Raw genomic sequence first — 25,787 nt, 5'->3', positions numbered from 1 at the left:
CTTCTCCAGGCTCAACAGCCCCAGGTCTCTCAGCCATTCCTCTTCAAAGAGACATTCTAGGCCTCTCAGCATCATTGTAGCCACCACTGGGCTCTTTCCTGTCCGTCTTGAACTAGGAAGGCTAGAACTGGACACCAAATTTCCAGATGTGGTTTAACTAGGGCTGAGTAGATAGGGAGAACCTTCCTTCAGCTGCTGGACACACTCTCCTTAATGCACCCAAGTATACTACTGGCCTTGGCCACCAGGGCACATTGCTGTCCCATGGATAACTTATTATCAACCAGGACGCAGGTCTTTCACTCTGGAACCATTCACCTTTCACCTGTACTGGTGCAGGGGCTTATTCCTGTCCAGGTGCAGGACCCTACACTTACTGTGCTGAATTTCATAATGTTTGCCTTTGCCTACCTGTCCAATCATGAAAGTGAAGAGAGGTGCTGCTGTGTAGAGGCAGGTCTTACAGTTCATGTTCAGCTCTTCGGGCAGTTCTGTCTTCAATGTGCCACATTAATTTTTCTGTAAGTTAGAGTGAACTGTTATATAACAGTATTTCCTTCTTAACTGATCTTCTTATATAAAGTTGACTAAAGTTATGCTTGGAAGAGTTTTGCTTTAACACATGGTCTGAACAACCTCCAGCCATCCAGCTGTTTGTTTAGCAGTACTGTGAACTCATCACCTGTGCCCCTCTGCTGAGCTCTCTGCACTGGCTGTCCTGCCATGTGAAGTCTAGGTCAAGTTCTTGCAAGTCTGGTATCTAAAGGTCCTGGAGCTTATCACTGCTTGGCTGAGGTCATTTCCCATCTGTGTATGTGGCCATGACCTCCCATGACTGCTGTATACTACCAGAGCAATTAAATTGTCAGCCAGTGAGGGAGCGTGTGACTGTAGGAAATGGAGCTGTCACAAGAGCTGGAGCTAAACAAAACATGGTGCTACCAGAAAAGATAAGAGTGACTGGGGCACCAACCATTTTCAGTGCTAACCACAACCCTTTCCTTGATTTTTAGCTTCCCTAAGGAATTATTGCAGTTGCTGCTTGTGTGAGTCTGTGACAGTACCATGCAATGCTCAGGACAAAACCAGGCAATAAATGATTAGATGCTCAGCAAGTATCTGTTCTGAGCATCCCTAAAGAAAGGAACTTATTTGGTGCATTCTTGTTTCTTAGAAAAATGCTTTGCTTTCCTTTTCATTGTCAACAGGGTGGTGGAGACTGTCCAGAGATGAGCATTGGGGCAATAAAGATCGCTCTAGAAATTTCTCTGCCTGGTTCTTTCATCTATGTGTTTACTGATGCACGATCTAAAGACTACAGACTTGCCCATGAAGTGCTTCAACTCATTCAACAGAAGCAATCGCAGGTATGGAGGACATTTACTTTCTGAGATGGCTTAGGTGCTTAGTGCCCTGTGTTCTCAGAATGGAAAAATTCTTCTGTGGGAAACTTGGGGATATCCTTTTATAGAAGGGACCATAGTGCTGTCATTCTAGGGAACACTTTTACTGCAACAGAGTTAACTGATCTGGTTAAGAGAAATATTACTATTGATGTTGTGAATTAAAGAGTGCAACCAAAACCTCTACCATCTGTTAGTAGTCAGCTTACCACTGGTGTGGATGCTGCTGGATTGCGCTGAAATGAGTACTGTGTGAAGTGTAAGTGCTGATATATAGTTATAATTCCTAACATGAGTCTTGCCTGCTTTTCTTCTTCACTGTTTTTCCAGCAGCAGTGAGTGCAGTATGGCTGCCCTTATGTACAGTAATACCACACCCAGTGATACAGTTCTTTTGTTGCTGTGCCTTAGTGCTGTCTCTGCAGCGTTTGCCTGGCAGTGGTTATTTATTTCTCTTTAACACAGGTAGTGTTTGTGCTGACTGGAGACTGCGACGACAGGAATCATATTGGTTACAAGGTCTATGAAGAAATTGCCTCAACGAGTTCTGGTCAAATTTTTCACCTGGACAAGAAACAAGTTAATGAGGTAACTTTACTTGAACTCTGCAGTGCAGAAATAGAGCAAGGCAGAGGTTTGCACTCTACATCTTTGTGTGACTTGTTTGTGGGTTAGAGAGTGTAAGGCGCAATTTTAAATGTTCTATTGTTGGTGTGTGGATTCTGTTCTGCCTTTTCCTTCCTTCTTTTTTCCACCTGCTATATCAGAGTGCAATTCTGTGACTTTTATTTATGTTAGGAAAGTGTGAATTACCATATCTAAACAGAACCTCACCAACTTCCCTCTGCCTCTGCCAGGGCCTTGAAAATAAGGAGTAGTTTTGAGCAGTATGCCAGTGGCTTTACTGAATGAAAGTTATCAGCTTGAAATGCACAGTATGTTAGCAAGCAAAGCATTGCTAATTAGCCTGAACAAAAATGTTCCTCACATCGTGGACTGTCTTGGTTGAGCTAGACCAGAGCCAGCTCTGTTCAGGGATTTGAGTTCTCAGTTCAGTCTCTGCTTAGTGAGGCACTTTCTGAAGTTCGGGGCAGGTTTGCACAGCCAGGGGCTGCTTCTAGCAGGGAGAAGCTGATGGGGAGACAGTTTCTGCCAAGGGCTGGGGGGCAGAAAGGCTCTGCCTTAGACCACTTCCTCTGCACACCAAGGGCACTGCCACAGCTTGTGCCCCATGTTGGGGGGGCAGGAAGTCAGAGGTGGCATCTGCAGGGAGGAGCAGACAGGATGGGTGACCCTCAACTGCCCACCAAGGGATTGCATCCCATGGATGGCATCTTCAGGAGAAAGCTGAGGGATCACCAGGCCAAGCCTCTTCTTAAATGGCTGGCATCCCAGCAGGACTCTGTCCCTTCTGTCTTTGATCCTCATCTGTGTGTTCCTGAATCCAGTTCTCAGTCTGGGGCTTGCCCAGTGCCTGCCCCCAGCATCAGTGGTGCCAATGATGCTGTCATTGCCATCAGGGTTTGGGTTCCATATCGGTTTGTGTCTCTGTCTCTCTATTCCATTGGATTGTTTTTCTTTCCATCCCAGCTGGTTTAGTTTCTTTGCCACCCCATCAGACTCTCTCCCTTCTTCCCTTTCTCTTCCCTTTGGGAAGGCAGAGGGCTTCATGGAGATAGTCTGTCTAGTGGCTGGCCCAGCCCTGACCCTCATCATGAGGACAATTGGATATGGTGTAGCAGGTTTCCAATGATAACTGTGGTAACTTTAACTGAGGTTGCTGTTCCAATGCTTTTGACAGCTCTGCTGACCTACATTGTGATTAGTGAACCACAGCCTTGAGTGCCTATTTTCTTTGAAGACTCCAGTGAGTCTTAGGCAGAAATGAAACTCCAGTAGTGCATGAGAAAGTAACTTGGAGAGAGCTGAAATCACATGTTAGTGATCTGTGGAGCTGGAACTGTTTATAAATGTTGTAAACATTTTCCTTTGACTCCCTGGTAGAGGTTTTAGACAAAAAATTACTTTGGTGTGTTCCTTTTTCTTTCTTTCTTAGAATTTGGTTAATGACAAATGATGGAGATAAATCACAGTTCTCTACTGTTGTTCCCTAGAAAAAATGAGGTTCTTACTGGAGCTGTTCTAAGGTATTGGCAATGATGTGAAGGTGATCAAAAGGAGAAACTTCCAGAGGATTTCTCCTCCACAATTGGATAGGTTGAAAGTCAGAGAAGGACTGAGCTGTTGGGACTGTGCAGTTCCCAACTGCATTTTGCTGTTTGTATATGGAAGGTAAACCTCCATGGAGTGCCTTAATACGGAAGGGATGGTGATACTGCCAATGGGAAAAAGTTTTAGGTAAGGTTTTTAATAATTTTAGTTTGTTTTCTTCTGCTTTGGGGTGGTAAAAAAGAGCAGAAAACACCACTTGTAGGTGCTAGAGTTCTTAAGCAGAGCCGGCATATGCTGTCAGCTGCCGGCCTCTGCTTTCTGAGTTTCTTGGCACATTCCCATTTCTAAGAATGCTGACTTCTGCTGGAGTGATTATATCTGTCTTTCAATTCTGGGTAAGGTTTTAAGTAGGTTTCAGTAGCCATTTTCACCTTCTTTGCACTTCATCTCAGCATTTCCTTTGAGCTCTTCATCTGCAGGCTAGACAGCCCATGGCCTGCACCAGAGCCAGAGACTGGTATCAACAAGTGATGGTATCAGTAGGTGCTGTTCTTGCATCTCAGACATGGCACTTCAGGACATGCTTTAGTGGCTACAGTAGTGTTAGGTTTACAGTTGAACTCCTTGATCTTTGAGGTCTTTTCCAACCAAAACAATTCTATGATTCTGTCATCTCCTTACAGTGACCATAGGCTGTGAGAGGTCAATTAGGTTAAATACAACATCTTCAAATCACTTTCTGAATAACTGCTGAACAATTTGCATTAAACCCCAGACTCTGAAACAATTTTGGTGATCTTTGACCTTGCTTAAAGCTGTGTCTGGGCTAAGGGACTGTGAGAAGGAGCTTACCAAAACACTGTCATCCCAAATAAAACCTTCACTGCAGATCTCAGTTCTGGATCAGAAATCCTCTTTTCAAGGAATGTATCCACCAATAGGTGTGTGCAAATGAAGAGGAGATGTAGCAGAAATCTACACCATACATGGAGTATACTTTAGGCAAGGTTCAACAGAAAAACACCTTGCCCTCCTTTTAATCTGAGAAGTCAATGATATGTAAAGAAGAAATGCTAAAACTTATTCGCTACTTTGGGCCTAAAGACAGCTAACACTGAATTGTAGCTTAAGAAAGAGCTCCAAAGTCCCTGACTGGGGATACCCTGCCAAACCAATGTCTTGCTTTGTTAAAACATTCTTGATTGTTCTACCCCCAAAAAACCCAAACAAAGCTATTTTTAGTGTATAAAGTTTCAAACCATTGCTCTCATGTTTGCCCTTTGTGCATTAAGTAGAGAATGAAGCAATATCATAAGCTAGCTACAAGGAAACAAAAAAACAATGCTTGAGACATAGCCAAAGCATGTGATACTGAAATGACTAAGAGAACTTACTGTCTTTTATTCACTTCTCAACAAGATGTTATGATCCAAACTACCACAATTAACTTGGTCACAGTTATTCTGGATTTACAAAGTTGTGTTGGGTTCTGTCCAAGAGAGTGTGAACTAAAGATCTATCTCTGCTTACTTGGTGAATGAAGCTCTTCTAACAGTGAGAGGAAATTTGCCATGGTTTCTGTGCATTAGACTAGTAAGAATATTCTTTAAGTCCATGGTACAAGTTGTGTTTTTATTATCTAAAATTCTTCAAGATTCTCCAGAAGTAACTCTGTCCTTAAAAATCAGAACAGGTTTCTAGTAGGAAAAGGCCAAATATATTTTTGTCCTAATGGGTACAGTTTGGTTAGTCATCTGATTCCAGGTCTGGGAGGGAGGGAGAGTATTTCACAGAGTGCCACTATGTTGAGGTTGGAAGGGACCTCTAGGACCATCTGAACCAAACCCCTTGCTAAAGCAGGTAACCAACAGCAGCATACCCAGGACCATAATATGCAGGTGGGTTTGGAATCTCTCCACAGAAGGAGACTCCCCAGCCTCTCCAGAGCTCAGGCACCATCACAGCAAAACTTTGTTTCCTTGTGTTTAGGTGGAACCTCCTGGGTTCCAGTTTGTGCCCAGTGTTCCTTGTCCTGTCACTGGGCACCATTGAGGAGAGTCTGGCCCCATCCTCTTGCATCCCACCCTTTAGCTATTGATCAGCATTGATCAGATCCCCTCTCAGATGGCTCTTCTTGAGGTTAATCAGCCCCAGGGCTCTCAGCCTTTCCTCCTCACAGAGATGCTTCAGACCCCTCAGCATCTTCATAGCCCTGGTGATCAGTGTCCTTGAACAGGAAAAGTTTACTGTTCAGATTCTGGGTTTGAAGTTCTGTTACTATTAACAACTTGTGAATACCACCCAGAAATTAATTTAGTCTTCAATTTGAGATTTTTCAAGCTGCTCTCAACTTCAGAGATTTTTATCTTCCTGAATAGTTTCTAAATTCAATGTCCTTCCATCTCAAGGAGTGTTACCATTCTCATTTTGTCTCCAGTGTATTGGAAAAGTTGCTCTCCTTGTTTTACCAAAGCATTTAGGAACAGATTCCATATTTTCCTAACCATATCCAGTTTTATTTGTATTTTTCCAGAAGGGTCTAATTTTGACTTGAAGCTGTATTACACCACACTTACTTATTCCCCTCATAATGGAGTGTTCTAAGGAAATTCCTGTAACTGATTCTGATGCCCAAAGGTTTGTACTGATGCCAGAACTGGTGTTAAGAAGAATAATGGTGATCAGCGCAACATGAATTTGGTACAGCTTAAAACTAGTGGAGATTAATTAGTGGTTCAGATCATGCCTCCAGGTCTTTTTGATTGTTTGTGGTAAAAATGAGTCATGACCGTGTCTGAGGATTTGGACTGAGCAGTATGGCTAAAGCTGGGAGTTTGCAAGGACTGAGCTAGTGAGTAGTGGTTTTCCATTTCTTTCAATATTAAACACCTACTTGATTTTTCATATTCTAACCTTCCTGTAAGAAGGGGAAATTTTCCATAGACTGCTTAAAAATGAAGCTTTCTTCCTGATTTTTGAAGTGAGTAGAAATGGATGTTTCATATAGAGAACATCGTTGAGAGGAGAACTGAGACTGACTGTGAAGGAGACCAGAGGAATGGTGTTGACTTTTGGTGGGAAAAGGAAGGGAGTGTTGTTGAGTGACTTGAAACATGGATCAGATAGGGGGGAAAAAACGAGGAGTTTGGAATTTGTGTCAGAAGCCTGTGAATAAAAGTGCTGATGTGAATGAGAGGCGACTGGGAAGGGACTGAAAACAGCATGTTCAAAGGAATGGTGCAAAAGGGATCATTCTGGTCAGGAAGGTGCAGAAGGTTAATGTCTGTAAGATCATGTGGTTCTGGAATAGAGTCAGAGTTCTTCATGCTTGTGAATGCTTTGCTGTGAACAGAAATGTCTAAAACTAACTGGAAGAGCATATTTCTCCTGGCTGTTGGTCCTCACAGAGATCAGCTACCTAGAAGATGTTACTCCTGCATGGCATGGCTTAAAGGTCCTTAGTGTGTACAAACCAAGTGTGTGCTGCGATGATGACAGAATTGCTCAGGCTGAAAAAGACCTAAGATTGTTGAGTCCAACCATTAATGAAACCCTACCAAGTCCACCACTAAGCCATGTTCCTCAGCACCACATCTACATGATTTTAAAATCTCTCCAGGGATGGGGACTCCACCATTTCTCTGGGTGGCCTGTTCCAGGGCTTGACAACACTTCCAGGAAAGAAATTTTTGCCCATGTCCAACCTGAATCTCCCTTGGCACAACTTGAAGCCATTTCCTCTTGTCCTATTACTTGTTCCTTGGGAGAAAAGACCTTCTTTGGACATGCTCTGGTCCCTCATTGTCCTTCTTGGATAGAGGACCCCAAAACTGAGCCAAGTATTTGAGGTGCAGTCTCACCAGTGCTGAGTACAGGGGGGACAGTGAAATTCTGGTGCTACATGAGGAAGTAATTTAAAATTTAGTTTCATTCTGTTAAAAATGTAAAAGACCACTCCACTGAAGCTGACAAAGTCAAAAGCTCAAAATGACAGCTTAGAATTAAGGTTCCTTGCCTAGCCCTGCTGCTTGCCTTTCCTTCTCCCTCCATCCCAAACAGTCAACATCCAATTTCATAGAAAAAGAAGGAAATGTTTTCATGAGAGAAGCAGCTGAATGCTGCCTTGGGGAGTATGCTTCTACTCATAAGATCAGTTTTGTACAGTGAATGCCAAACAAACAAAGAAAAAAAAGTAGTCACAGCTGTCCTTTCTCTGTTTTATAAGGAACTTGGGCTCTCTGGTAAAAATAAACTGTCATCGTGTACATAAGGATGGCCATAAAGCAACTACAAAAGGATGTTTGCAAGACAGTTGAAAGCAGGCAGGCTCAATTCTTGTGTTTCCCAACTTTGAAGAGCTTGAGAGTCAACACTAAGAAAGTTTTCAGTTGTGTAATTACAGTTCTGTATAATTTATGAGTTATTTTCATAGTCTAATTTTCACATGCACTTTCTCAGTCATGTTTTCAGATGTGCCTTTAAAAGCATTATTAGAATACTTTCCTTTTTGGGTAGAAGCATGAACCTACACATAGTTCAGCAAAGAAACAGTTAACTTCAAATCCTGTTGCTTTGACTGAGAAATGTTCTTGAGACCCAGGGTAAACAACTGGGAATAGAGACCATGCTCCATAGATTTTCCAGGTTTCAGTATGCATTCCAAGAAATGACCTGACAGCAGGGCAGGTTGCAAGAGCAAATTCTCTGGGGAAGAGTTATAAATTATTTCTATATTTTCCTTTCCTCCTTGACTAATATTCATCAAGTCACACTTTGGCAGAACAACAAAAGCTGCTGTTGTTTTGGGGGCTTTTTGTAAGGATCTCAAAGGGAAAATTAACAAAAATATCTACTTCCAACCTCATGTTACAGGAGTATTGCAAATCTCTTTGGAATGGAAGGGTTGGGAAATGGCTCTCCCAGAACTGCCTATTGAACTTTGGGGAAACAAATAACTAGAGAAACAAGTCACTGCAGGCTTCAGACAGCTGGGTCATGCTGTTGCCTTCCATTTTCATTTCTGTACTTGAAAAACTCCCAAAACCTGAAGTTTGGTTCCACTCTGAATTTGAAGCCCTTACTTGCTCTCAGTATCTTCTGAGATATGGTTGGGTTAAACCCAAAGCTTTCTCTTTCCTGAAGTGGCAGCTGCACACTGTGATTTTGCCATGGGATGCTGCATTCTATTTTAAGGACAATTTCTATTCTAAAAGAATCCCTAGGAAGCCTCAGGTTCATCAGCCAGCCTGCATACAATTAATAAACTGGAATTTTAGCTAAGGTTTACAGTAGTTGCTGTAGAATTCAAGTACTTCCCTGATGGTGTCTGTTCACATAACACTCCTGTGTGGTAGAAATATGATGTTGATCCCTTTTGGGTTAAGGAGTGTAGATAGGTTAAGGTGGTGTGGCTCAAGTAGCAACTTATTGCTCAGGTAGCAACTTGTCTGTTATGCAAAATAATTGCACAGCCTGAAAACAGAAGAGTGAGGACAGAACCCTCAGCAGCTTAGTCAGTGTACAGCTCTAGGAACTGGAGAATCTAAAATTTGTGCTTTGTATGAATAGACCAATATGTATTTACATGAAGAAATACATTTCCATATACCTAAGTTCAGATATAGTTGGCATGTCCATGACTGACGTTTAGTGTTGCTTGGACTTCCCTGAAGATCTTGAGCCTGCCCTGCTTCACTTCACTTTGTACTCAGAACAGGTCAAAATATCAAATGCATATATCTGCTCTTTGAACTATATGACCTTTAAAGGTCCCTCCATCCCCAAATATGCTAGGATTCTTCAGAAACAGTACATGTTTGTAGGCTTCCTTGCTTTTATTTTGTAGATTTCAAAAGTGGAAGAACATGCAAATTCTTCTTATTTTATCTTTTAAAAGCAGCAAGTGGTAGGAGCTACAGAAGTAGGAGGTGGTACCTTTAGAATCCTGGCAGTGACCTCAATCTTTCACTACAAAAAAGACATTTTGGTGCTGGAGCATGTCCAGAGAAGGACAACAAAGCTGGTGAAAGGTCTAGAGCATGAGTCTTGTTAGGAGCAGATGAGGGAACTGAGGTTGTTCAGCCTGGAAAAAAGGAGGCTGAGGGGAGATCTTCTGGCTCTCTATAACTCCCTGAAAGGGGTTTGGAGCCAAGCATGTTTTTTTTCCTCTTCTTCCTAGTAACATGTTATAGGAGGAGAGGAAATAGCCTCCAGGGGAGGCACCAGAGGAGATTTAAGTTGAACATTAAAAGAAACTTCTTTACTTAATGGGTTCTCAAACAGTGGAACATGTTCCCCAGGTAGGTGGTTGAATCCCCGGAGGTGTTTCAAAGGCACAAATGTGATGCTGAGGGACATGGTTTAACACCAGCCTTGATAGAGTTAGAGAATGGTTGTTCTTGATGATGTTAAAGGTCTTTTTCAACTGAAACAATTCTGCCATTCTGTGGTTCTTATATTTCTGTCCTCATCTGACCACCTAGCTGTTGGAATGAGAGATGAACGAGCTAACTCCCATTAAAGTTGTGCTGGGTGGAAGAGTGTGACCCACTAACCACTATCTCCTTTGAAAAAATGTGTTCTGACTGGTCCCTGTCACCTTCCACATTGATATCAGAATGAAGTGTGTGCCCTTGATACTAAAAGGTAATCAGAAACAGAAGAACCTCGTGATGTGCTTCAAGAGCAGGTAAATGTCCTCATGTTGGTAGATACATGGATGGAAATCTAGTATCCTTGAGATTCAGGTTATCCATCTGAGATGAAACTATGGCAACACTTTTGATCTTACAACTATTCCATTGCCTAAATCACCGAACTGTAGCAGCTGAGTAAAGGTGTCTGGAAAGCTCTTACATAGTAGCAGACTGATTTTGTGAGGGAAAAAGAGCAACTTGTTAAAGATTTAAAAAGGAAAATTTGAGCTGAGTCTTTGTTCTGGACTCTTGTTGGATCTTGGTAAATGTTCAACTATTTTTACATCTCCCAGAATTCATTTTCATTCCCTGCAAATTATCTAGTTCCAGCAGGGACCACAAAACTTAGCATGTACTCAGCCATCCAGTTGAAAAATCCCTTCATTAAACTCCTCTGGTTTAAACTGATCTAGAGATCCAAGAGTCAGGGTTATTTTTCTTTGAAGCTGCCATTTTGAAACCTCCTGAAAGCAAAGGGATGTTAAAATAGATCAGTCTGCTGGAGTTGGTTAGTTTTTGAGTGAGCATTCTTATTTATAAAATGAGAGTAAAAATTTGGGGCAAAAGGGGGAGATGGAGTCAGAATCCTTGTAAAGTAAATTAATATGATGTTGTAGATCAAAGGATGTAATTAGCAAACACAAAAAGGATTTTAGAGTTGGAAGGATGGAAGAAACTGTAAGAAACTTTTTTTTGTGTGCTATGGAGTTTTGGTGACTGGGGTTTGAAACATCTTCCCTCTCTTTGGTGGGCTATTTTCAATCCAGATCCCTTTGATGAATCCATGATTCTAATATCTGAGTTGCAGCATGGCCCCAGAAACAGTTAAGTAGGAGTAGTGAACTTTAAGGATGAGAACCACGAAGGATGGATGAGAAAGGTTTCCTGGTGGACTCATACCAGTTTCACCTCAGAAGCAATGCCTTCATGTGTCTGTACTCACCATCCCTATACTCATGAACATATAAAACCTGAGCACCCCAAGGAAGGAACCAATGACAAGATGATCATTTGGCTCCTGAGGCATTCCATAATCAGCATGACTGCTTCTAGATGTTGGTGTGTATCTTTTTGTAAGAGCTGCTGGAATAGTGCCCTTGCCAGTGCTCTGCATTTTTCTTGTTGGGGTAGCTATCAGAGGTCAGCACAGTGCTTTGGGATCACTGAGATCATGCATGCTCTGTGGTAGTAATTTTATCACTCATTCTAACAAATCCCTTCTCTTTCAATGCAGGAATGGCTTAGAGCAGTCTTGAGCCTTGTGTTGATTTTTATGTGGAATGATGCTTTATAAGCATTAGTATCACTTACAGATTAACCTAGGTAGACTTGTGAGTTCTTCCATCTGTTTTTTTATAGTCTAGTTTATTTTCCCTGTAATATAGTGCTTCTAGTAGGAAACTGAACAATTAGAGAGAGACATGGACCTGCTGGAGTGGGTCCAGAGGAGGGTCACAAAGATGATCAGAGGGCTGGAGCACCTCCCTTATGAGGACAGGCTGGGAGAGCTGGGGGCTGGAGCAGGGTAAATAGATTGGATCTCAGGAGGAAGTTCTTCACAATGAGAGGGGTGAAATACTGGAACAGGCTACTGGATGGGTGGATTGCCACCTCCACTCTGCCAGTTACTGTGGCTGCTGCTCAGGAAGAGGCATCCCAGGTTGATGATCATGAGTTTGGGGTGAGGTAGTACTGACTAGAAGACCCTAAAAATATGTTTAATTTAGTTGCAGGTTTTTTTGTTTTGTTTTGTTTGACGTTTTGCTTGGTTGGTTTTGTTTTTAACAACAAAAGCAGTTTGGTAATAACAGGTATTTTTTCTTTCCTCTCCATCATATTTGTGTTACAATGTCATTTTACCAAATTTTCAGGTATGTAATGTTAACCTTTCTGAGCCTAAGAAAGAATTGTGTGTGTAAATACCAATGTGATTCCAATTCCTATGTATATTGGCAAAGCTCCTGCAACGATGCTTTACCTTTGACTTCATTTATTTTGCCTAAGTCTGTCAAAATGAGTTTAAGCTAGACTGGAAGACTCCTTTCTTGTGAAAATTCATATAGGTTCATTAAATTTTACAGTTCATTAAAAAAAACTTAGTTGTGGAGTGGAGATCCTGGAATTAAATGGAAACTTTTCCACATACCTAGTACAAAAAAAGTGTTGTACTTGTCTCAATATATGTGAGTAGAACAGATTGAAATTACTTCTGGAAGCATTTTTGGACTCAACTATATCAATTCTAAAGGTAAAACGTACATTTAGATGGGTATTTTTGAAGCCTTGTGATTCCTCTTCCAGGCTTGTCTAAAGTAAACAGAGTTGCTCAGTAGCTGTTGCAGAAACTGTACTCTCTTGCATCATGTTACTTCAGGGCTTCAGAGTGGTATACTTAATTTTACTGCAGTTTTTGTGTGTTCTGTTCAAAGTCTGCCTAAGTCCCTTGCTTATGCAGACCCTTGTGGAGAGGACATGTGGCCCTGCTGTTACACGGTCATATTTCACAGAATCATAGAATTGTTTTGGTTGGAAAACACTTCTAAGATCATTGAGTCCAGCCATTGACTTAACGCCACCATGGCCATTAAAATATGTCAGGGATGGTGACTCCACACTTCCCTGTGCAGCCTGCTCCAATCCCTGATCACTCTTTCAGGAAAGAAATTTTGCCTAATATCCAACCTAAACCTCCCCTGGAACAACCTGAGGCCATTTCCTCTTGTTCCATCACCTGATACTAGGGTGAAGAGACCCACCTGGCTCCAACTTCCTTCTAGGGAGTTGTACAGGGCAATGAGGTCTCCCCTCAGCCTCCTTTTCTCCAGACTAAACAACCCCAGTTCCCTCAGCTGCTCCTCACCAGACCTGTTCTCCAGACCCTTCACCAGCTTTATTGCCCTTCTCTGGACAATCTCCAGAATCTCAATGTCTTTCTTGTAGTGAGAAGGCCATTGGTGAAAGCAGTGAACTTCTGCTGTAACAGAAATTAGCATGACAGCAGAGAGTGTATTTCATCAGCAAACAGTGTTGCCAGTATAGCAATAACTGTTGTTTTCTCTTCTAGGTGTTAAAATGGGTTGAAGAAGCAGTTCAAGCCTCCAAAGTGCATCTCTTGTCTACAGACCATTTGACCATGGCTGTCAATACTTGGCAGATCCCTTTTGATCCAAGTTTGAGAGAGGTCACAGTGTCCTTGAGCGGTCCTTCACCAGCAATCGAAATTCAGAATCCACTAGGTGAAGTAGTTGATACCTTCTTTTGTGATAGCAAAAAGTGAATGAGAAGGAAAAAATCATCTCTGCTGTGTCCACTAGGGAAGGTTGGATTTGTGATTCAGGCTTTTTTAAACTTGATTTTATTTAAGAAACAAATAATCTCTCTATGGATGTGCTTCTGACATCTGAATTGTTCCAAATATTCAGGTTTTTGACTTGGAGAAAAGAGGGCATCCTCCTGTTCTGACCACCTCCATCTGCTTTCTTGCACCAAACTTGTGACACTTTTGTGTGTCACTGAACTCTCAGTTAGGGGTTATGTATGATGGTTGGTTTTTTTAATGTGGTGAAAGGTAAATCAAGGTCTGGATTCTTTGACTTATGAGAGCATTTGGAATCAAACCCTGCCTTGTGCCTATTCTATCTCCAGCTGAACCACGTGTGATGGGGAAAGCAATGGCAGATTCAGATGCTAATTAGTAGTTGAAGATGTTTTGAACAAATCTACTGTTTACTGTTATGTTGATGTCTTAGCAACCTGAAACAGCATTCCAGAAATAAACTGAGCTCATGCTTTGTGTTCTCTGAATGGCTTTTGGCTAAGGATGTAGCTTAAGTTTTAGTATTTTGGAAATATTTTATGCACAAGATGGGTTCCCTGCAATATAATCTGGTCTGCTTTTGACTGAGGCATTCTTCTTTCTTTGCTTGAAAGATGTTTGCTCTTCAAACCAAGATACATGTGGTATGGTGCAATGTGAAGACTTGCACTCTCTTACTGATGGCTGTGGTGTCAAACAGGCTGAATTCCCTGTGAGGATCTTGTATGCATTCCCACTCTTTACCACTGCCAGGAGAACCTGGCTTACCAGTATTTTTACTTATGGGTTTTATCCCACTTGAAGTAGGACTAGGGGCTGGAGGAGTGAGCAGGCTGGCAGCTGGCATCTAGGTTAGGCTAAATCTGCTCTAAGATCTCCTTTGAGGGAGTTTGCTTCTGTGCTCCTTCTTTTCACTGAAAGCTGAGTGTTTTCCATGGAGGACTTGTTTTGCTTACAATTTCTGTGTTTCCTACAGCTCTGTTTGTTGCAGGCTGTATTAAATTTCCTAACTGAATGAAAAGAGTCAAAACAAATAAGCATTTTTAGTATTCTGGCAGAGAATTACAGGGAATTTTGAGTGTTCCAAATGTCATTGACTGCTCAGTATCAAGTAAGTCCCAAAAATACATGAGTACAAAAGAACAGTGTTCTATTTACTCTAGTTTTTAGGCAATACTGTATTTACTCAACACTCTCTTTACTTCCTGTTTTCCTAGGCAAGCAGATCAGTAAAGAATCAGGACTGAATGAGTTGTTAAATATCCATAACTCTGCAAAGGTGGTAAACATCAAAGATCCTGAGCCTGGAACATGGACAATTAAGGTAAAGTTACTGCAGACATCACAAAAACCTGTCCTATAGGCTATGTAAGGGGGTTGTATAATGATTTAGTGTCTTCACATTGTAGTTGTGGCCTCCTCTGGCCCTTCTCCACCAGGTCCATGTCTCTTCTATTCTGAGGACTGCAGAGCTGGCTCCAGCACTGCAGGTGGGGTCTTAGCAAAGTGGAGCATGGGGGCAGAATTGCCTTATCCACTTGCTGCCCATGCTGCTGGGGATCAGCCCAAGACGTGGTTGGCTCTGGGCAGTGTGCACAGTGCCAGCTTGTGTCCAGCTTTTCAGCCACAAGGCCTTCTCCCCGAGGCTGCTCTCCTGTGGTGCTGTATGTGGAGTAACAAACCTTCTCAAACTACCTTTGTGCATGTGGCAGAGACACCACACACCTCACTGGGAACCTAGCTATAAAGGTGTCTTTTATGGGTGACTTCCCCTTCAAAAATGACAAGATAGTATTTACATTTCTAAACTGAGCAGGAGTGTTGATCTGCTGGAGGGTAGGAAGGCTCTGCAGATAGATCTGGACAGGTTAGATGGGCTGAGGTCAGTGGAATGAGGTTTAACAAGACCAAGTGCCAAGTCCTGCACTTTGTTCACAAGAACTCCAGGCTTTCTGGACCAGAAATGCTGAAAACCCTGATGCAGAGACGCAAACAAACAGGCAAAAGTTTGTATCCTGCTGGATTCAGTAACATCAGACATATTGGATATTGAGAGAACTCTTCTACAGTCAGTGCCTTAGTATTCAACTGTGTAGGTTGATGGAGTCTTGTTTTGTTTTGCCAATTGGGAGTGCAACAACTTGTCATTTTAGTATGTTAAATCATGATCAGCTGACAGTATTAACCACTACTAAATCAACTGCAGAATGATCAGTTCAAAAAGATCCCACCTTAATGCATGAACAAATGTTAGTGTTCAGTAAAGTTCTGAAAGCACAGGTTCAAATAATGTAAAACACACACCATGCAAACTAGTTGTCTCCTGTGCTGCAGGAGGCCTCCAGCTGCCTTCGTGTACCTCAGTTCTGAGGACATCAAACCTGTGCATCTGTATGTATTTTATAAAGAAGTTTTCCTTCCAGGTCTGCTGCAGCAGCCTTGGTTTACAAGGTGACAGGGTCTTTTCAAAGAGCAATCACATGAGATGAGCCTGCACACTTCCAGAGCTAGCTGGGGGCTTAAATGTATCTGCTGCTCCTATGGCTGAGACACCTACCAAGAGATGGGGCCTCAACAGGAAGTTGGGCTCATTTAATAGAAGACAGACCATGAATACTGGGTTCACTTTTGGATCTCTCACTCCAAGAAGACCATTGAGGGGCTGGAGCATGTCCAAAGAAGGGCAGCAAAGCTGGCAAAGGTTCTAGAGCACAGGTCTTGTGAGGAGTAGCTGAAGGAACTGAGGCCTTTCAGCCTGGAGAAAAGAAGGCCAAGGGGTGCTCTGCAACTCCCTGAAAAGAGATTGGAGCCAGTGGGGGCAGTCTGTTTTCCCTAGTAACAAGTGATAAAACAAGAGGAAATGACCTCAAGTTGTGCCAGGGGAGGTTTAGACTGGACATTAGGAATAATTTTTACCTCAAAAGTATTGGGAAGCCCTTGGTGGAATCCCTGTCCCTGGAGGGATTTCAAAGTCGTGTAGCTGTGGTGCTGAGGGACATAGTTTAGTGGTGACCTGGAAATGCTGGGTTAATGGTTGGATTCAGTGACCTAAGCTATGATTTCATGACCTATTCTATGACTTTGTTCCATGAAGTTTACTTTTGGTAAATCCCTCCCCCACAGACCTGTACTATGGACTCCTCTTAAAAGATTTCCTGAGAGCAGTTTGGGAGGCATCCAGCATCTTGCAAATCACAATAACCTGCAAGTTTCAGGACAGCAGCACTGGAAGTTGTCATTCCTCCTTTTAAGCTCTTACCTGCTGTGTGTTTTCAGTTGAAATGGGGAGTGAGTGATGGAGAGGAAGCAATGAGGGAGAGGCCATCAGCTGCCTTCAGTTCTGTGGTTAATCAATAGGCAATAACTTCTTCAGCTGAGCAATGCCTTGAAGACTTCCCTGCTGCGTAGAGTTATCTCATCTGTGTGAACAAGAAAAGGAGAGAAGGAAAAAAAAAGGCATTTTGGGCAAGAGCTATAATTTCCTCATGTCTTTTTCTGTGGATTGTTTACTCGGCTTTAGTCACTGGCTTGTTCTGTTTGCACTAAGGTTTTAAGGCTGTGACTGAAGACTTAAAAAACTTCTCACAAAGTTTATTCATGTCATAAATTCTTTATACAGATACCCAAAGCTATAAAAAGAAAACTTTGTCACTGAGTTTGTCTAATGAAGCTTTAATTGCCAATTAACACTCGATAACATGAGTTGTTTGGCAGACTGAGGTATGTCTTTGTATTGTTAGCAGCTGGTTTGTATCAAAAAGGCTTTAGTGGGGAGGTTTTGGTGGTGGAAGGCTAACCAAATAGAAGCAAGTAAAGGCTGTTTAAATCAGATAGACATTGATTTGTCACAGTGTCTAAATGGCTGTCCCTAGGCTGTTGGCTGTGAGAAACAACTATTTAATTGAATATTCACATGCAGTGTTCCCAGAGGTGGTTACTGAGCTGAAGGAAACATGTACTTGAGAATGGATCAGATAATGCTCTCTGCACAGGTAAAGCTTGGTGGAATGATTTCATGCCAATACTGATTTTTATTTCACACTGCAAGTCTTATGCGTTGTGTCATCTCCCAGAACAAAACCTCAGAGTAGCTTCTATGAACTGCAGATTGATCTTGGCATCATATAGCTTAGATATCATTCTTCACAGCCTTTTGATCTTTATTTTGTCCTTCTATTCTGGTTGAAATTGCCCATGGCTCTGTGAAAAAACCCACTTACTCCAGGCTCATTGCAGCAGTAGTTTGTTTGGGGTTTTTTGCTTGCTTTTTTCCTAATACCTGAAGGCTGTAGGATAAGTGAGAACAAAAAGCCTTGGGTTCCTGTGCAGTCTTGCTCTCTTCTTTCTCAGCACAGAATGGAAGAAAGTGACTTAAAGAAGGTAACTCAAAGTAATTTTAAGATTGACAACCTGCATAAATGCACCTGTACCCTCAAACATAGAAAAGCCAAGGCTTTTCCAGAGTGGGTGGTTCCTTTCTTGCTAAATTTGGCCAGAATAACAAGGTGGGTGGTGGACAGCAGAGGTCAGAGGTAATTCTACACTCGCTGCTTTCCACTGAGACCTTGGCTGGAAAAGAGAAGAACCTTTAATACACTGATTGACTGATTGAGCTCGGACTATGCTTGGCACTTGTTGGATGATATGCAGTGCCAGTGGTGCTTTTGTGTGCCTCATGGGTAGAATGAGTTTTGTGTACATCTCAGAAGGAAGCTTACTAATAAGTGAAAAGGTGCAATACTTATTGGAGCACTGGAAATAAATAGTTCACTATCAGTAAAAATGTTACACTGATCCTTCTGTTGGCTTGTGTTTCATTTGCTGTTTTATAGTAATCTTTGTAATGGTCAAAATCCTTCAGTTTCCCATTGCAGTCACTGGCATGTGACAAGCGCTGGTGGTTCCTGTGTGTTTCCCAAATTGTTGCTTTCTGTTGATGCTGCAAGTGTCCAGTATGTAAAAGTAAAGCTTTATTAAAGGTGTTTTTATGTACACCTTCTGACATAAACCTCCTTTCTGCCTGAAAGCTGAAGTCTGTCCACTGAACTCAGTGGCTGGCTCAAACCTGTTGCAGTCCCTGACCTGCTCCTCATGCACATGGTCTCTGTTGCCCTTTCAGACTTCAAGCAGCGGTCGGCACTCCGTTCGGATCACAGGGCTCAGCACTATCGACTTCCGAGCTGGGTTCTCTAGGAAGCCAACCCTAGACTTTAAAAAAACATCCAGCAGGCCAGTGCAAGGTTTGTTTCCATTTCAGTCCATGCTAAGCAGTAACTGGCTTTGGGCCCCCAAAACTAGAACTTATGATGGCCTCTCAGGTGAACTTTGGGATAAATCCAGGGTTGCTATTGGTTGGTTTTTTAGCCTTGAATTTGTGAGACCACATTATGGGTGGGGTTTTGTTTTCATATTAGCTTGGGCTTTTTATGCCTGTTAGATCTGGATTTTAACAACTGTGAAATACCTCAAAATTACAATGGTTTCTCTGGTGCTCTTGGAGCTTCAGGAGACACCTTTGGCTGTGGGGCACAGTGAGGGGTTAATAAAGAGGCTGCCGTTTCAGAAACACCTGTTGGAAATGAGTGATTTAACCCCCATCAGCCTTGTGTCTCCTGACAACTAATCAGCAGAGCACAGTTTAGCATAACCTCAGGTTTTGCTGCTTAGCAAGGGTTGAAACTGAATGGTGCCTTCATGGGGTAATGAGCCATACCTGTGGAATTTAACCTTTCCTTCCCCCCTTTCCCCCCTTTATTTATTTTTCTTAACACTTAAAATAGCACTTCTTTTCTGCTGTTGTTTTTTTTTTTTTTCTCTAGGGATTCCTACCTTCGTTCTGCTGAATACCACAGGGATCCTTCTTCCAGCAAGAGTAGACAGGCTGGAACTTCTGAGCATTACAGGGGAGCTTCTTAAGACCTTGCCTGTGAAATACTATCCTGACAGAAAGCCCTATGGACTGTGGAATATTTCTGACTTCATTCCACCAGATGAAGCTTTTTTTGTTAAAATCACTGGCTATGACAAGGATGATTACCTTTTTCAGAGAGTCTCAAGTGTTTCATTTTCTAGTATTACTCCTGGTAAGAGATTTCAGCTTGATTTGAATGTGTATTTGTCATATCTGTATCCGTTAGGACTGACATCTAATATCTTTATCTAATCTGTACAAGTACTTTCTGTGCTGTTTCTTCCCAAACCAATCTATCTCTAGATTGTGATGGACAAGTTAATGTTGTTATTTGCTCAGTACATCTTTATCAGAAATGGCATTTCCTTTTCATCAAGGGGAAAGATAAGATTTATGCTACCTGTTAATCTTTTGGGGACCATTTGTTTTCTTCAGATGCTCCAAAAGTTACAATGCCCACCAAGACTCCAGGATACTATTTACAGCCAGGATCTGTTCCTTGCCATGTAGAAAGTCTTATACCTTTTACCCAGCGGTTTACTAAAAACGGAGTAAAGCTAGGAGTGGATCAGTTCTTCAGGTAAGTAGGGGCCTTTTGTTTCCCTATCCTGTTTTAGTTCCTATTTATATTCTATGATTTCTATTAATTGTTCAATATTACATGCTGCTTATAACCTTTTGCTTCCATTCTGTTATTTTAGGTGATATTAATTAGGGAGAGATTTATAATGTATGTGTATGCACATATTTGAGGAGGATGTCCACTCTGTATAGATGATGAGCGTGGGCAGGTCCAGGGAGGGAATTCTGTGCCTCTGCTCTGGTGAGATGCCACCTGCGGTACTGGGGTCAGCTCTGGAGTCCTCAGCACAGCAGAGAGAGGGACCTTTTGGAGTGGGGCCAGAGGGGAGGCCACAGCAATGATAGGAAGGCTGGAAGCCCTATGCTGTGAGACCAGGCTGAGAGAGTTGGTGTCAGCCTGGAGAAGAGAAGGCTCCAGGAGGACCTTTTCATGGCCTCAAAGTATTTGAAGGGGGCTACAGGAGAGCTGGAGAGGGAATTTTTATAAAGGCATGGAGTGACAGGACCATGGGTAATGGCTTTCAATTGGGAGAAGCATGATTTAGGAATTTAGATATTAGGAAGAAATTTTCCCCATGAGGGTGGAGAGGTTCTGGAACAGATTGCCCAGAGAAATTGTGGAGGCTCCAAGCCTGGAAGTGTTGAAAGCCAGGTGGCCTTGAGCAAGCTGGTCTAATAGGAGGGGTCCCTGCTTGTGTCTGGGGGGTTGGTGGTCTTTGGGACCTTTCCAATCCAAACCATTCTATGATTTGGGTAAATAAATGACTTGATGCTGAAATGTGCTAAGTTACTCCAATAAAACATGCTGTAAAGACTTGTGTGCAGTTAGTGCTTTTTAGAGTCTGTGCCAAGGTGTGGAGCAGATGCCTTGAGGTGTGTGCTATTCACTGCTGCCATGTGTTCAGTATTTTCTATTGGCCAAGTCTCTGTTTGCCATGGTATTCCACTCTGGACATATTTCCTTGTATACTTCTGTTCTGAAGGCTTCCATGTTGACATAGAGCAAAAATCAGGAATGAGGAAGAAGAGAGTTGCATAACTTAATTTTAAAAACACTTTCATGAAAAAGAGAAGTCTCTCACATTTCCCTTAGAAGAAACACTGTAGTGTTGGTAGTTATGCCATGCTTGTTTGCCAGCACTGCAGGGGAAGATGTCCTAGGCTTGGTATGTGATATATAGGATATCTAGAGTAAGTATAAAGTAAGAGAGAAGTGGGAAGCCATTTAAGGTCACTATAGGCTGTTCTCATTTGTGGGGTAGTTGGATTGCCTGTCTCATGCTGCTATAGCAGTGAATGTCCATGCCTATTCCAAGTCTGTTTTATTCTATCTGCCCTTTACAGGTTGATAAATCAATCTATCCAGCCAAACAAAAGAGAGACAAAGGCTTCTCTAATTCAGTGCTTTTCCCATAACATGGGAAGACTTGCCAAGACTATGGTGGATATTTTAGCACCCATCAGTTTTGTTTATGCACCATAGCAACACGCCACAGGGAGCGCTGGGACACTGCAGAACCACCACTGTTTTGCTCATTTGTGTCCTCATCTGCGTGTCTGTTGCACCATTAGTTGTACAAGATATGGATTTGTGCCTTGAGAAGCAGTCAGAATGTTTGTTTTTAAGCAGCCAGCAGTGTAGTTATGCTTTTAGTCTCTTATATACTTGAACACTGTGTATAATACATAGGTGGTGTTACTGCTTTGCCCTTCCTATGGTTTATAGAAAACCTGCAGGTATTTCTGTGGGTTCCTGTTATGTTATCTTGCTCACGCCTCTTCTGTATCAAGCCCTCCATTTTCAGTCTTGAATTCATCAGTTCTGCTTCTCTCTGTGTTGTGCTGTGTATTTTTGCATGGTTAGGCAGTCAACATGCAGTTGCAGATTATTGTAATTATTGTTGATAAGTTCAGAGGTGCAGCTTGCAGAGCAGAAGCTGGTCATCTCCCTACTGATCCTTCACATTTTGCTGCATTGTAAATGTTTGGGATGGTCTCTAGAGCACAGAGAACTGCCTGGATGTATTCATCTTGTAGATAGGGTAGATGCTGCTGCCCTCTCAGCTGTGTGAACCCAGCAGTGGGTTTGCATATAGAGAGGAAAGCAGCCTGTGTCTGGTAAGGGATGGGCTCTCCTTTATGTGTAGCCCATTTCTGTGCCTGGGAGTTTGAGATACTCAGGCTGGGAGGATGAGACACAGGTTTGGCATTACAGAGAAACTCGTTGGCATTAAAGAAGGGTGTCTTCTCAGGTAGTAAATGCAATAGGAGAGTGCCAGAAGCTGTTTTAATGGCTGCAGATACATTAGGTTTAGTTACTGTCAGATAACTGTCAACAGTTAAAAGCAGTTGCCTGTTAAAGGCAGATTTATAATGTGCAGGGGAGAGATTCTGCACCAACTTAATACTTGAAAGAATCCTGACATTGTTTATGCTGTTTCTTGAAGTAAAATGCATAAAGCTAGGTCCAATTTAATTTATCAGAGGGTCTAGATTTCCTCTTCATTACTGTGAGAACTTCCTAAAAGTCTGCAGTCAGTCCTTGTACCTCTTGATTCCTTCAGGAATTTAGTGAGTGTGCCCTTTTCTTCCTCCAGAGAATCATCCAGTATGAGCTGGGAAATTGCCATGGTCTCCTTGTCTGATGAAGGCTTCTATGAATGCATAGCAACCAGCAGTGCAGGAAGCGGCCGTGCACAGACATTTCTGGATGTGTCAGGTGGGTCAAGGTCCATCAGGTGTGCTAAAACATCCTGCTAGAACAGAGAATGGAGCATTTGGGGCTACTAAAATATATTTCCATTACTAAGGGTGTTGTGCTTTTTCTCCCCCAAGTACATGAGTGTGCTGATGTTTATTCAGCACATCTGTTTTAAATACTTACCTTGGATTTGTTTTAATTAGTTCCCTCCACCAGGTGGGCTTGCAGAAAAGACATGGCCTGTAGAAGCAGCAAATGGAACCTCTAATTTCAATTGTTCTCCTTTTAATTTCAACCTATAGTAGCAATTACCTTTACTCAATGGTGTGTATGCGTTTTTCTGAGAGATGAGGAACTAGCAAAGCAGCATTCAAAAGTTCGGGGTTTTTTAAACAACATTCAATGAATGATTGTAATTTTTGAATCATAGAACTGTTTAGGCTGTGAAAGACCTTCAAGATCATCAAGTCTAACTGTTAACCCAGCACTGCCAGGTCACCACTACTCTGTTCCTCAGAACCACAGCTACACTGCTCTGAAATCCCTCCAGGAACTGGGACTCCACCGCTGCTGTGAAGTTTTTGCTTGTTCTATAATTTATTAGTAGGGAGAAGAGACCAACCCTCACCTGGCTCCAACCTCTTTTCAGGGAGTTGTAGAGAGCAATGGAGTCTCCCCTCAGTTTTTCTTCATGCTAAACAGCTCCAGTTCCCTCAGCTACTCCTCACATGGCTTGTGCTCCAGGCCTTTCACCAGCTTTGTTGCCCTTCTCTGGACACACTATAGCACCTTGATGCCTGGAAGGGGTGGGGGGTGGGGTTGGGCTTTCTTGTAATGTGGAGTGGTGGAAATATTTTCTCTTCTGTTACCTTGACTGTAGAAAAAAGTCAAGAAGAAAAGCTTATTTCTGTCTGTGGATGGGTAGATGAAACCCAAATTTTGTCACTTCATCTTTCACAGGTGCTGTGGAGTCTGGAGGAAAGGGAAAAATAATTCCTATTTTGAAACACAAAGCCATTAGCTGTAGCCTTCTGTTTGTGTTGGTCAGCCATGTGTCATGCAGAAGTGTAAGCTATTGCTCCTCTCTAGGGAAACCACTGCAGCTGAAGTTAATTCAGGTTGGCTTACCTGGGTTATGAATTGTAGAATCACAAAGCAATTTGGGCTGGGGGAACTGTGGAAGTTACCTGCTGCAGCTCACAGCTCAAAGCAGAATTAACTTCCAAGCTTGATTGCATTTCTGAGGAATTCATCCAATCACACTTTGAGCCTCTCCTAGGATAAAGATTTCACAAGTTCCACAGGCAGCCTTCAGTGCTTAACTACCCATTAGCAAGTAGAAAAGTAAAATTTTGCATGTCTAGTCAGAATTTTCCCCTCTGTGTGTTTTGACCACAGACTCTCATCTCTCTTTGGTTTTTGTTTTTTCTGGGGTGTGTGTGTGCTGTGAGAAGACTCTGACTCTGTATTCTCTGAAATAACCCACTCTGTAGTTGAACAGTTCTTCTCTTTTCCAGGCAAAGGTCTTCCTTTCCCTGTAGTATGACAAATTCAAAGAAACCACTGTGATACCATTGGTTTCATGCAAGGCAATATTTGTACAGAAACAGCCCTCTTAGAATCACAGAATTGTTTTGGTTGAGAAAAGTCCTCTGAGAACCATCAAGTCCAACCATTCTCTAACTCCACCAAGGCTGGTGCTAAACTGTGTCCATCACCACCAGGGGATTCAACCTGGGGAGCCTGTTACAGCTTTTAAGACAGCTTTTAAGACCCCTTTCAGTAAAGAAATGGGTTATCATTTACACTCTTACACAAACAGGATATTAGTCTCCTCAAATTTACCATTTAGTTATAGAAAGTACTCATAGAATAAGGCAGTTATATCCATGCTTACCCAAGCTTAACTCTAGACCACTCATAGATTGTCTATGAAAATCCTTCAGGCAGATGGGGCATTCCCAGATGCTTGTTTTAAACTATGTTTTGGAGATCAAGAAGCTTATATTCTGTCCCAGAAGTTGTGGGAACAAAGATTCTTGGTCTGGAATTGCAGAATCATTTTGGTTGGAAAAAGCCTTTCAGATCAAGTCCAACCATTCTCTAACTCTACCAAGCCTGGGGCTAAACCACATCCCTCAGCACCACATCTCTTCATCTCTTAAGCACATCCAGGGATGGGGATTCAACCACCTCTCTGAGGAGCCTGTTTCAGTGTTTGAGAGCCCTTTCAGTGAAGAAGTTTAATCTACTGTATGACCTAAACCTCCCCTGGTGCAACTTGAGCCTATTTCCTCTCCTCCTATCACTTGTTACTAGGGAGAAGAGGCCAACACCCACCAGGCTACAACCTCCTTTCAGGGAGCTGTAGAGAGTTAGAAGTAGTTGTAGAAGTTACAGCCATGCTTCCAGGGAAAACTGAGAGAGAACCCTAACTTTTTCCTTGTGATACTGGTAGCACTTGAAAGTCAAGAGTGATGAGGGGAAAAATTCCTGTATCTTCTTATTTACAGAGCGCTGAGAGAGCAACTGAGACTGACTCACTATGTAAACATCAGTAATTAGTTCTGTCTTGAGCCATACAGAGGATTAATGTGAGGGAGATGCTTTGAAATCCTTGTATACAAATATTTGGAAGAAAATTACTTGAAATGTCTTCATTAAGCAAAGTAAACAATCTGTTCAAGCCTCCTTAGTTTGCCCAGCTGACAGACAGTGTATCACAGATAATCCATCTTGTCAGCTGCTGTGTGAAAAGTGTTGGAGCTGTGCCAACATTTTCTAGCTTCAGAAAAAGCAAACACTGGAGTTTGCCTTTGTCTTACTGATGTTAAATCTTTAAAATACCAAATGGCTTGTTAGCTTTTTGCAGGCTCCTTAACTGAAGTGCCAGTGAAGAAGTGCTCCGAGTTCAGCTTGGAGTCTGGCTGGGGGTTGCTCTGTGCGTGTGCACTGTTGGGGTAAGGGGCTGGTATCACCCAAAAGATGTGCCCCACCAGGCTGGTAA

At 42.3% G+C, this 25,787-nt stretch overlaps 1 protein-coding gene across 1 annotated transcript in view; it reads left to right on the top strand.

The window, feature by feature from the left end:
* HMCN1 (hemicentin 1) overlaps positions 1 to 25,787 on the top strand; it is a 206,510-nt gene that overhangs the window by 38,549 nt on the left and 142,174 nt on the right. The window contains exons 3-10 of the mRNA XM_068141310.1: positions 1,209 to 1,367; positions 1,869 to 1,991; positions 13,335 to 13,506; positions 14,804 to 14,910; positions 18,706 to 18,826; positions 19,406 to 19,669; positions 19,933 to 20,077; positions 22,677 to 22,798. Of these exons, the coding sequence (XP_067997411.1) occupies positions 1,209 to 1,367; positions 1,869 to 1,991; positions 13,335 to 13,506; positions 14,804 to 14,910; positions 18,706 to 18,826; positions 19,406 to 19,669; positions 19,933 to 20,077; positions 22,677 to 22,798 (1,213 nt within the window). The remainder of the gene's footprint in view (positions 1 to 1,208; positions 1,368 to 1,868; positions 1,992 to 13,334; positions 13,507 to 14,803; positions 14,911 to 18,705; positions 18,827 to 19,405; positions 19,670 to 19,932; positions 20,078 to 22,676; positions 22,799 to 25,787) is intronic.

The sequence above is a fragment of the Melanerpes formicivorus genome, unplaced genomic scaffold (genome assembly GCF_026170545.1).
Source record: "Melanerpes formicivorus ecotype bairdi unplaced genomic scaffold, bMelFor1.0.p_v2 SCAF_7, whole genome shotgun sequence".
Classification (NCBI taxonomy): Eukaryota; Metazoa; Chordata; class Aves; order Piciformes; family Picidae; genus Melanerpes; species Melanerpes formicivorus.
This window is presented reverse-complemented; position numbering and strand designations above follow the sequence as displayed.